Source organism: Artemia franciscana, unplaced genomic scaffold (genome assembly GCF_032884065.1).
Source record: "Artemia franciscana unplaced genomic scaffold, ASM3288406v1 PGA_scaffold_55, whole genome shotgun sequence".
NCBI classification, from domain to species: domain Eukaryota; kingdom Metazoa; phylum Arthropoda; class Branchiopoda; order Anostraca; family Artemiidae; genus Artemia; species Artemia franciscana.
In genome coordinates this window covers 650,586-662,739 of record NW_027062695.1, presented here as the reverse complement: position 1 = coordinate 662,739, position 12,154 = coordinate 650,586, and the positions used below count along the sequence as shown (strand labels likewise).

General features: G+C 35.3%; 1 protein-coding gene across 1 annotated transcript in view; it reads right to left on the bottom strand.

Moving 5' to 3' along the window:
- LOC136041998 (kinesin-like protein KIF13A) overlaps positions 1–12,154 on the bottom strand; it is a gene marked incomplete in the record, with an annotated part of 206,048 nt that overhangs the window by 64,145 nt on the left and 129,749 nt on the right. The window contains 3 exon segments of the mRNA XM_065726827.1: positions 2,157–2,285; positions 6,076–6,240; positions 11,131–11,277. Coding sequence (XP_065582899.1) covers positions 2,157–2,285; positions 6,076–6,240; positions 11,131–11,277 — 441 coding nt within the window.

Genomic DNA, 12,154 nt, shown 5'->3' with positions numbered 1-12,154 from the left:
CAATTAAATCACTAGCATCAAACCGAGTCACTACTGAGTATCAAGTTTCGTTTATAGAATTCAAAATGTTAAATTTTTAGTTGCAAACTGTCAAATGTAGACCACACATCGAATGTAGGAAATCAGGTGAAAAAAAGAACACACCATACGTAAACTGGAGAAACAAAGGTAGAAATCAACCGAAGAAACTGAACAGTAGCAATTTGAATTAGTAGGTGGAAGCTATCGCGAGGGAACCCATAATAGGCTTTGTGTAACAGCCTAAGTCAAAATGTCCGGTTAAAATGGAATTGTCTCTCAAGAAGGCTCTTTGAATAGAAGAAAGTTAAATAGTTCACAACCTTTCGATGTTTTATTAATAAGTCTTTTGCAGTGTCTGCACTTCAATATCACAAATAATTTTGGTAGCGCGCAAAATAAATCTTCAGAAGGTTGCTAGTATTTAGCGCAAGATTTCGTCGCAAGTACTTACAAAGGTCACTCAAATTTCCTTTGGAAGTTTCAACGAGTGATATTTCTTCCACTAATTTTAACCACAAGCCACCACTTTGTAAACCTCTTGTTTATATGCCTTTTGTATCGGCTGATGAAACGATTTACGTAAATTCTCAAACATAGTCAATACCATTAACTTCGGTATCCGGTCTTTATTTAATAGCGTTGGCCCCAAACTCACCGGAACAGACGTTCTAGCTATGGGTTGTTCAACCAGCCTGGGAACGAAATCCTTCTCACGACTAACTTTGGTCCCACAAGCCCCCTTGGAACGAGCTCTAACCAATCTGTTAACATGGGACCCCGGAAGAAGCTTCTCGAATTTATATCCCAAATACTTTACAATAGCAATCAGACAACTTCTGTGATATGGATACTAAAGACAAATCTATATAGTCTTGCCCCTAAATGGGTATATCCCTAATAAATATTTTGGAGTGGGTCAAATAAAAAGTTAATATTATTATTACAAAACAGACAATAGTCCCTTTACATCTAAGATGACTTTTTCAGACAGAATGGGGTCCGATCAGATTAGTTTACAAGAATTTGCTCTGAGGGGAGGGATTCGATAAACAGCAAAAAAAACAGCGGTGATGCTAAAGGCAGTTTGGTAATATTTGGATCACATGTAAGCAATTGTTTCAGGAATGATTAATTTGCGTGGGACGTAACTTCCTCCTATACTCAAAAAAGAAGAAGAAATTAGGTAAAAGAAAATGAACTAAATTAGGGATTCTAGTAAATAAGTAAACGTACAGAAAACAAAAATGCATAGTTGAATGCACTTAGAAACATTTCATAAGCAAGATTAATCTCCATGACAATATGAATTAATCATCATTTCCTGAACATTCATAATCAGCGTTCTAACTATGTTATACGAGCAGTTGTACTTTAGAGAAATGAAAACTTCTTGGGAGGGTGCAAAGAGGGAGGTTTTTAATACATTGGTACGGATGTGAAGCGTGCGCAGCTTTGCTGGCCTCCAGCGACTTGGTGTTGAAGTGAATTGTTAGTATTAGTAGTAGTAGTGGGCAAAAAACGAATGCTAGAATTAGCATCACTTGATTTATTTTTATGATCCTTCGTAATATAGCCCGTACAGTACACTTTATCAAATTGCAGCTTATTTCACAAGTTGAGAAAGCTAATCTTACACGCGGAAAAAAAAATCTGAAAGAAGCATTACTTTTTGAGGACGAATGAACTTTAATTTAGTATTGTAGAGACAAGATCTAAGCATTTTAGCTTGATAAGGTTATTTCATTAATTAAAAAGTCTGCAATTATCTTTTTTTGTCAAATAAACCTAATGAACTTGATCATTTGTATCTTGGGAATTAAACCGGATAAATCCAATTTTAACTCCAGCTATAAAAAAAAATATACAAACGACGAAGAAAAAATAGAAGCAAATGCATATGAAAGACTGGTAAATTTGTAAGTACTCTACATAAATTGTCAACATTTTCGTCTCCTATTTTAGACATAAAAAAAAAACAAGTGGTACCAGATTAATATCCATGGTAACGAAAACTAACAATCATTTCCTGAAGACCGTAAGGAGTGTATGTTCTTAAAAGAAATTCGTTGGTTTTATTTTGGTCCTAAAGCACTGTGTACTTAAAATTATTGCACCATTAGTAACGGGAAAAATACCTTTACAACTATCTTCGATACTTCTGCCTCAAGTTCATCCAAGTCATTTCCACTATCTTCAGAATATTCAGAAACAGCTTCAACTATTCGATCAGCGGGGAGCTGTCCAGCAACTCTGCTAATCTCGACCTATAATGGAATTGCAAACTATCAGCCCATTTCATATTGGAGGGGAAGAAGGAGTGTGGGGGGGGGGGGAATTGGCCCTTTTTCCATGAGCATTATATAAGCAATTGACTTGGAAGCATCCAGCTTTCTAAAAAATATCAAATTCTTAAAATTCTAGACTATTAATAATCTGTAGTAGCGCAAAAAGACATAGAAATGTTTTTAATAGTCGAAAGTGGTTGGAGCGGCACTAACCCTCCTCCCATGCCCACCATTTTTCCAAACACATCCAATCAAAATTTTAAGATAGAAAAGACGTTGAAAGGCTGTCTCTCTACTTATTAAGTAGACTACTCTCTACAGTAGATTTTTAAGTATAATAAATATAAAGCATCGGATGTCAGAAGATATATAATAATAAAAAAAAATGTGACTAAATGGAAACATTCCAACTAGCTTTGCAATATGATCCATATTATTTCATGGAAGCTTTTTGTCAACAATTTTTTTTCAAAATTTCTATCTTTGATTTTGCAATATCCGAAAAAAAAAATATGCTGCGCCGTTTAAACTGAAACGTCTCTTGTTCAGTTTTTCATCTTTTCTGTTAGATAGTATGATCTATTACAATTAGAAGTAGCAAAATGCATCACTAATTTCTATCCCAGGCCAGCACTGATCCATTTATCTATATTTTCATTGGCTTGACAACATATTTTAATAAAAATATTTGTTATAGTCCGGCCTGATTGTTGGGCGTAACTAGAAAAAGCTGTTCAAGCTCACCTGTAGCTATAAATTGTTAGGCGTCGAATTGTTGAATTAAGAGGGATTTCAACCCGACATTTGTGGTCTAACCATCAGACTGGTCGAAATGTTACTTAACTCAACGACTGCAGCCTGCAGGTGATGCCTGAATACCTCATTCTAATTAGAATGTATCAAATGTTCAATGATTTTTGACATACCATGGAGTCGTTAGTAGGTAAAATGACCTAATGTTGGGTTATAGAAATCCACATTTTGTTCTTGAAAAATCGCTATATCCACCTGACCTGCATTTTGGGCAAACAGAAATATGAAAGAGAAAAAGAGATAGAGAAGAGGGGGGGAGAGAAATAAAAAGTTTCATTTGGACAAAAAATCTCAACTCAATGGCTAATTTTATGTTGAATACAAAACATGTTAGTACATAGTATTACATCATATACATTAATTTAAAAAAGGGAATGAAGGGATCTGGTAGCGATATATTCGAGCACGCAAGTTTTAGCTTCTCTCTCGTAAGGCTATTTGTCACGACATCAGGAGGTAAAATGGTGACACTGAGCAGTGTTAGTCATTACCATTTTAGCAAACCTTTGGGTAGTATTAGTGCTAATGCCGTGTATCTTCGAAGATGAGTATGTACGCTGAAACTGTCCATATCAATTGGCGTTACTAATAAAAGTTGATCGACTTTTCACTGCCAAGATAAAATCATTCTTGTTTACTTTGGTTTATTTCCGAAACTCCTCTATGTTACACAATTAGAAAGAACGGATTAAACTGTCTCAGCAAGAAATTCCAATAAAGAAAATGTCCAATGGAAACAAAATCGGTCCATGAAAACTAAAATTATGACATCCTGTTGGATATTTGAGTTTGAGTATTACTTTACGCTGCATATGATTGAAGCAGATCAAACTATTAATAAAAAATAATAACTGACATTAAAAACAATCCAGTGAATATTTTATTTCACCAAAAGATAAAATATACAAATGGTACAACATTTGAATGAGGATTCAGAACTCTAAAAGAAAAAAACAGCTCAAATCCGCAGAAATGGTTGATTACTTTTTCAGTTCAGTTCTCTGGGAAAAACGAAGTTACGAACTATCCGTCCAAATCAAGCAAAGTGGAATTCGTGCCAAAATAGTTGCTACTGGCCGAACACAATAAGATTAGGACACAAACATATGGACACAAATTGAGAGTCTATAATGAGAAGGGTTTACTAAATCAGGCACATAAATATTTATGTTAAAAGTAATAATACAATGCTTTCAACATACAGGCAAATACGAGGCCTATCCGGTAAATAATTAAAAGGTTATAAGCAGCTTGAGAAGTAAAAAGCTTAACTGTATGAATTTGATGGCTACAAGTGCGCCACCTAAGAATACCTTCTGCTCTACTACAATAGCATCACAGTGCACTTCGTTCCTGCTTCTTTTTTTTAAATCAGCTTACCGAAAAAAAAACGTGTATATTCACAATAAGTAATTTTCGGACTTACTGACACCAAGTTAAAAAGAATCAAAAAGGCTGACACAAGCTGGGTGAATTCTTGACAGGCATACTTTAACGCATTATTTATTTCAAACCTAATTGTACACGATGAAATATAAATTTTAGATGTTCATGACAAAACACAAAAGTGAAAAGAAAAGAAGAACGAGGACAATTAACAGCCAGTGAAAAATTGAAAATTATGCAAATATTTCAGTCAAGACCTCCGCTTGACCGTCCTCAGTGCAGAATAAACTGATAAAATGTAAAAAAAAAACCGGCGTAGCCTCATGGCCTTGTCTATTGAAGACCTATGTTCTAATAACCTCTCACCTAGTTGCAGTTGGGTCCTTCTAATATAAAAACGGCCACAAGAATAGGGAATTCTATAAACACAGCTACTTGGTTTTTTATTCTTATAATTTTTTACTTTTACAGAATTTTATGTATCTTTTAATTTTTGTTTTTTAAGTGGTATTGTTTTTTCACATTGAGCTTCCGCGTTGGTTCTGTTGGTTTTTTCTTCAGCATTTTCCTTGAATACATTATTTTGTTCGCACTGAGGATGAGAGGCGGTTGTCTTCTCGAAATTTTTGCTGTTTTTTCAGTATTCTCGTTTGACCTTAAAAAACCCTTTTTGATTTTTTTTTTCTCCCTTTATACTATGGCAGGCATATGTGGTTTAAGAAATTATCTTAGATGGCTGTTATGCAGAAAAACAGTGGAAGTTTATTATTCAAAATGAAAAGAATAGTTTCAAATATCTTCAGTTTTTTTAGCTTCTGTGGCCATGGACTCATGGTTAGTTTAAAAAAAATCGCAGAAAAAGTATTACAAGCTTTCATAGACAGGGAAATATAGAAAAAAAACGAAAAATATTATGTATGAGTATTCAGTCGAAATGCTGTTTAGAATGAAAATTAGGCACTGATAATCAACACTTAAACTTTTCGAAGTTTTTTTCTTGATTTGGCTAATAACTATAAGGTTTTCATTGACTATGCATGAATAAATGTAGAAAAATTAGCTTGATTCATTATTTTAGGGCGCCGCCAAGTTCTACCTGATCGTTTATAAGGTTTGTTAGAAATAGGGAAAAGAAATTCTCCTGCTTTGTGCTTAAGTCACATTTTCTAACAAATCTTGACACAGACTAGAGACGAAGCTACTTTTTTCCTTATTTAATGATATTTCCACGCTTACTAAAAACTCTACAACTGAAAAAAAAAAACTATAATCACTTGGCAAATCAGGAAAAAGACTTGATAAGCAAGTAAAAGTTGCATAACTAATACCGACTATTTAACCTTGATTAGCTTCCCAAAGAATATTCACAAGGACAGAAAAGAAGCTGGGTTTCCTTATAAAACTTTTTTTTAATAGGTTGCGAGAAGGGTAAGCATAGATTTTTCTGTCCTCTAAAAAAATACGACTATGTCTGGTGGTGAAGGGGGCCAAGAAGCGTAACACTATACTATTAAAAAAAAATTATGCAAAAGTTGTATGAGTAAACAAAATGGCGAATAGGACAACTTACTAGCAATCGACCAGCAACTTCTCCTTGCTGACTAATGATTGGAACGTGATAGCTTAACTTCACATCATGGAACAATACTTCTAAATACAAATTTGCAACTCCAATAAGACTGTGATTTATTTGATTCTCGTAAAATGGATCAACATCGGCGTTAGGTAGATCACCCTGAAAATGTTTAGCAAATAACAGTAACTTCAAGGTAGGGTTGTAGGCTGGGAAGATTTCTCCGACCATGCAACAATAGAGCCCTCATTTGAGGCGTGCAAATCTACAATTTGCACTGAGTCCAATATTTAAAAATAATCGTTTCCAGTATTCTATGACATGCCCACATAACACATAGTCTGTCGTAATAATAAAGAGTTACTGTGAAAAAGTAAACAAACTTATAATTTAATTCATTTATTCATATAAACTTAAAATAAAGCAAATAAGCGAGAAAGTGAGGAATTAGGATTTTTTAAGATACCAGAGGTACTTAACAACAGAATTTATCAGTAAACCTAAGTTTTATTACGTTCATGGTGAAATTATGTGACAAAAAACATAGTAGGTAGACAGAACACTGACTGTAAAAGGTGCTTTCTGTCGAAGAAACGTCCCTAGTAGTTTGGTTACATAGCCTGATTTCACTGTCAACGTAGTGGTCCATTAATTTTTTTTTTATTTCATTAATTTAAAAAAACAAGAGCTAAGAGCTCATATGGCACTTGTGACGAGGTCGGAAGAGCAGAGAGCTCATATGGTACGAGGTCGGAAGAGCCAAGAGCTCATTTGGACGAGGTCGGAAGAGCCAAGAGCCAAGAGCTCATTTGGCACTTGTGAGAAGGTCAGAACCTAAAGTTAAACTTTATAGCACAAGATCCTTCTAAATATCAAATTTCATTAAGATCTGGTCACCCTTTCGTAAGTTACAAATACCTCAATTTTCAAAATTACCTCCCCCTCCCAATTCCACCAAAGAGAGCAGATCCGGTCCAGTTATGTCAGTCACGTATCTTAGACAGGTTTCTATTCTTCCCATCCAGTTTCATCCTGATCTCACCGCTTTAAGTATTTTCTAAGATTTCCGGTCCCCCCCAACTGCCCCCCCCAATTACGTTTGATCCGGTTGAGATTTAAAATAAGATATCAGAGTTACGAGGTCCTTCTAAATATGAAGTTTCATGAAGATCCGATCACTCCTTCGTAAGTTAAAAATACGTTATTTTTCTTATTTTTCAGAATTACCCCCCCCCCCCGCAATAGAGCGGATCCGTTCCAATTATGTAAATTACGTATGCAAGACTTTTGCTTATTTTTCCAACCAAGTTTCATCCCAATCCTTCCAATCTAAGGGTTTCCCATCATTTTAGGTCTCCCCACCCCAAACTTCCCCCAATGTCACCAGATCCGGTCAGGATTTAAAATAAGAGCTTTGAGCCACGATATCCTTCTAAAAATCAAATTTCATGGAGATCCAATCACCCGTTCGTAAGTTAAATATACCTCATTTTTTCTAATTTTTCAGAATTTTCCCACCATGTTTCATCCCGATGCCTCCACTCTAAGTGTTTTCCAAGTTTTAGAATTCCCCCTCCCAACTCCCCGCCCCCATCACCAGATCCGGCCGGGATTTTAAATAAGAGCTCTAAGACACGATATCCTTCTAAACATCAAATTTCATTGAGATCCGATCACCCGTTCGTAAGTTGAAAATACCTCATTTTTCTAATTTTTAAGAATTACTCCCCCCTCCCAACTACCCCAAAGAGAGCAAATAAGTTCCGATTATGTCAATCATGTATCTGGGACTTGCGCTTATTTTTCCCATCAAGTTTCATCCCGATCCCTCTACTCTAAGTGTTTTCCAAGATTTTAGGTTTCCCCCCTCCAACTCCCCCCAATGTCATCAGACCCAGTCGGGATTTAAAATAAGAGCTCTGAGACACAATATCATTCCAAACATCAAATTTCATTAAGATCCAATCACCCGCTCATAAGTTAAAAATACTTCATTTTTTCTATTTTTCCGAATTAACCGGCCCCTTCTCCCCCCCCCAGATGGTCAAATCGAAAACGACTATTTCTAATTTAATCTGGTCCGGTCCCTAATACGCTTGCCAAATTTCATCGTCCTAGCTTACCTGGAAGTGCCTAAAGTAGCAAAACCGGGACTTTAGGTTTTCCCCCTCCAACTCCCCCCAATGTCATCAGATCCGGTCGGGATTAAAAATAAGAGCTCTAAGACACAATATCATTCCAAACATCAAATTTCATTAAGATCCAAATACCCGCTGATAAGTTAAAAATACTTCATTTTTTCTATTTTTTGCGAATTAACCGGGCCCCCACTCCCCCCCAGATGGTCAAATCGGGAAAACGACTATTTCTAATTTAATCTGGTCCGGTCCCTGATACGCTTGCCAAATTTCATCGTCCTAGCTTACCTGGAAGTGCCTAAAGTAGCAAAACCGGGACCGACAGACAGACCGACAGACAGACCGACAGACCGACAGACAGACCGACAGAATTGGCGACTGCTATATGTCACTTGGTTAATACCAAGTGCCATAAAAACTTCAAGTAATATCACCAAAAATACTCGAGTGTAAAAATTTGAGAAAATCACTGATTAAATGTGATTTGATCAAAAGACAATATCTCAAATAAATGCTTGCTCTTTTTCATATTATTGTGAAGCAGCCTATACCATATCTTAGGTCAAACCTTTTTCGTTGAAGTCCATTCTCCATGGCTTTTTGGAGTCAGTCAATTAGCCCCATGAACTAGCTTTTTAAAAATTTTCCGCACACCATCAACATTTTTACAAGAAAAGTTAGCATTACTTTTTGGATAGCTATGGCCTTTTTTTTCCTACTTCTCACTACTTTTCTTTCCTGATAATTGTCTGTCGTGCTGATTTTTTATTTTGTTTTCTCTTTCAGTTTCAAGCTTTAATTTGTGTTTTAAATTAGCACGAAGATCTAGTTAAAACAGATCCTTTATGATCAGGAGAATTTCTTCAATTTCTGAACGGTTTTACAGTGCTGCACGCCACCATTCTACCGTTTAGGACGCCACTCGGGCTTTTTGTCTTCCGGTGAAATTATCGCACACAAGAAAATGTTGTCCACGTGTGAAACATTAGCGTGTGAAACAGAAAGTCAGCCCTCCAATACTTTGGCAAACTCGAAAATTTTTCTTCTCCTTACGTAATTTTCATATTACGTAAATTAGCCAATAGGAGTTCTTCCACTTGGACGGATAGGTTCGTCTTCTAACTACAATTGCATCCACTTGTCTCAGAGTATGTCAAATAAAAATTCAAAATTAAAATATGGCAATATACGTGCCATAGAGTTGTACTCTAGCAAATGTATATCATCTCGTGTGAGGCAATGTAAATACTTCAAAACTAATTCTAAATCCGAATGTGATATCTTCAAAATATGCTTCGATGTAACAATATAAGCGATTCTAGCTAGTGACCTAAAGTGCATTGCATCTACTTTCCTTAAATCTTTCAAAAGGTCACCTACCCCGTCATCAACTTCCATACATTCTAAGAGGCAGGTAAACAATTATTTTAACTAAAGACGCACATGCCGATCGAGTCATTTTTGGTTCTTGAATAAAATTTTATCAGCCATCTAGGACAAATCATCAGAATCACAAAACTCTTCAAACATTTTTTGTAGTAGAAGCTCTTCAGTCAGAAATGTACTAGTGAAACTTGCTGAGACACTAACAACAGAAGATCTTTTAGGTGGTGGATCTTTCAGCATTCTTTATGTTCCCTTGCAATAAGTAACACTTTGTCATGGGCTTTAAAAGGGAGAAAATATCCTTTACACGAATATTTTCCAGCCATGTCGAACGATTCGAGTATAAACAATGCAGATTCAAATAGAGCAACCATAGAGATTTAACAAGCTGAGCAAATATACACCCTTGCAAGCCGAATTTGATCTAGAATTTTTCTAAGTCGTCAGCACTAGATGCCTATCCATTTAAGAAATAATAGACACTGAACATAATCTTAGCAGCCATTAGGAGCCATCAGTCATTTGGCCGTGAACTTCTAATCCCTTAAGAAAGGCATTATACATCATATATGACTAATGTTCCAATATTGAAGAGGTATAACATTCCTCTTATTTGACAGCTATTTTAAAAGAGATGAAAAAATAGGCAAAGAACAAAAAATAAATCTCGCAAATTATCCCTCTTTTGCAGGCAGTGTGCTTAGCTGAAAAGAAAAAATCTGACTTTTCTTACATTTCACGGATTTCTAGCAATTTTTCTGTCTCTTTAGAATTACTTATTACTTAACAGAAATTCTGACACGACTGCAGCTTTAAGGCAACTACAGAGAATTTTTTTTCGCGTATGTTAGGGGAATATTCATTAGGTACATTTTCTTCAAAAGGCAACTTAACATTATGCTTAATTAGAAACCAAGATATAGAATTCTACTTAATTGGAAACAAAGATTGTGCTAATTCCCAAACTATTGCCAGTAAAATCATAAATTAAAGGCCGAATGTTCCAAGAATTAGAGGGGTAAAACGTTACTTCATATTTGATAATGCATCATATCAGCTCATTTATTCTTTTAAACTTCAAAATCATAAATAATATCATTGATGCCTAGATAGGATAATTTCCTTTGCTTGCGCGAATGAACTACAAATTTATTTAATGACGACCACCACACTGCCTTTCCATCATACGAAAGAAAAGAAAAGATATTGAAGAAATTTATGAAGACAGTGAATAGCACGGTAATACAATCTATTCGAATTTTTCGGCTATATTATTCAACAGCCTTCATCAGCGAAATAGTTATTGGTTATCTTTGCCAATTTCCCCTTTGTCTTCTCTTTTTGTAAATTACCAATTTATCTCCAAATTTGTTAAAAGCTCTTAAGGACAAAATATTGTTTAGCATTTGCTAAATTTTAGTTACAAAGGTTCTGAAGAATTCGACGCCCAAATCAGGATTTTACAAGGAAATTAAAATTATGGCAATTTATCCAATATAGCTTCGAATATAAATAATAACTAACTTACATCAAGGGAAAATCCACTATCCTTGATGTCAGAATATAGGTCTCTCATATCAACCAACTTATTTTCAAGTTTTTCAAGTGACCAGACTTGATCTGCATTTCCTTTTCTTTTGACTAATATGGCAGGCTCACTCACAAATGCTCCTCGCTACAAAGAAGAAAAATTAATGAGACCAAAATACTGCAATATGGTCAAAGAACTGCTGTGAGTATTATCTTGGGTTGGTAAAACATACAAACAAGGATGCATTTTTTATACCCAAAAATGACCGCTTCGTGGACCTCTTAACTATCAAAGTCGTCCTCGCAAACTTTCTGCCAACTCCTCACAATTGCTCTGACCTGTTAAGGTGGTTCAATAGCGTGTGAAAAAAGTTGTTCTCGGAAGCAAGGATCCTCTTTTCCTGCCACCAGTTTAGAATCTAGCACTCACAGCCATAAAGGAGAGAATAGGTATATATGTATATATTTATATGCATACATATTTCCTTATTATTTCATTGGAGTCTATTTTATCTACTGATCTACATAATTAATTTAGTATATTCAATCTATTAGTCTATTTAGTTTTGTTTTCAATAGTTTCTATTTTGTTTATATTTTCTTTTCTTCTACTTTTTGCTCTTCTCTTTGTGAGTAAGTGATTATTGATTTTTTTTTTCTTCTCTGAGTAAGTGACTCGTTTATTCCCCCTTTTTTACAGGCCAAAGAGCCTTTGGGGGAATAGTAAAATGTAATATTGTATGTGTGTTTCGTGATGAATAAATATCATCTTATCTTACAGTTGAACTAGAACTTTCATTTTCCGTTAGGGTGAGCCCTCTCCCAAAGTTCTTGGCCCAATGGGTCGATACAATCAGTCGATACGAAATTGCTAAGGTTTGTACTAAAGATGGAAAAGAAGTCATTCACTCACAGCCATAAAGGAGAGGATAGGTTATTACTGTTGAATGGCCTAATTTTCAGCTACAAAGAATACCTTTTCGATCACCAAACTGGGTTTGGTCGAATAAAAGTTCCAAAGA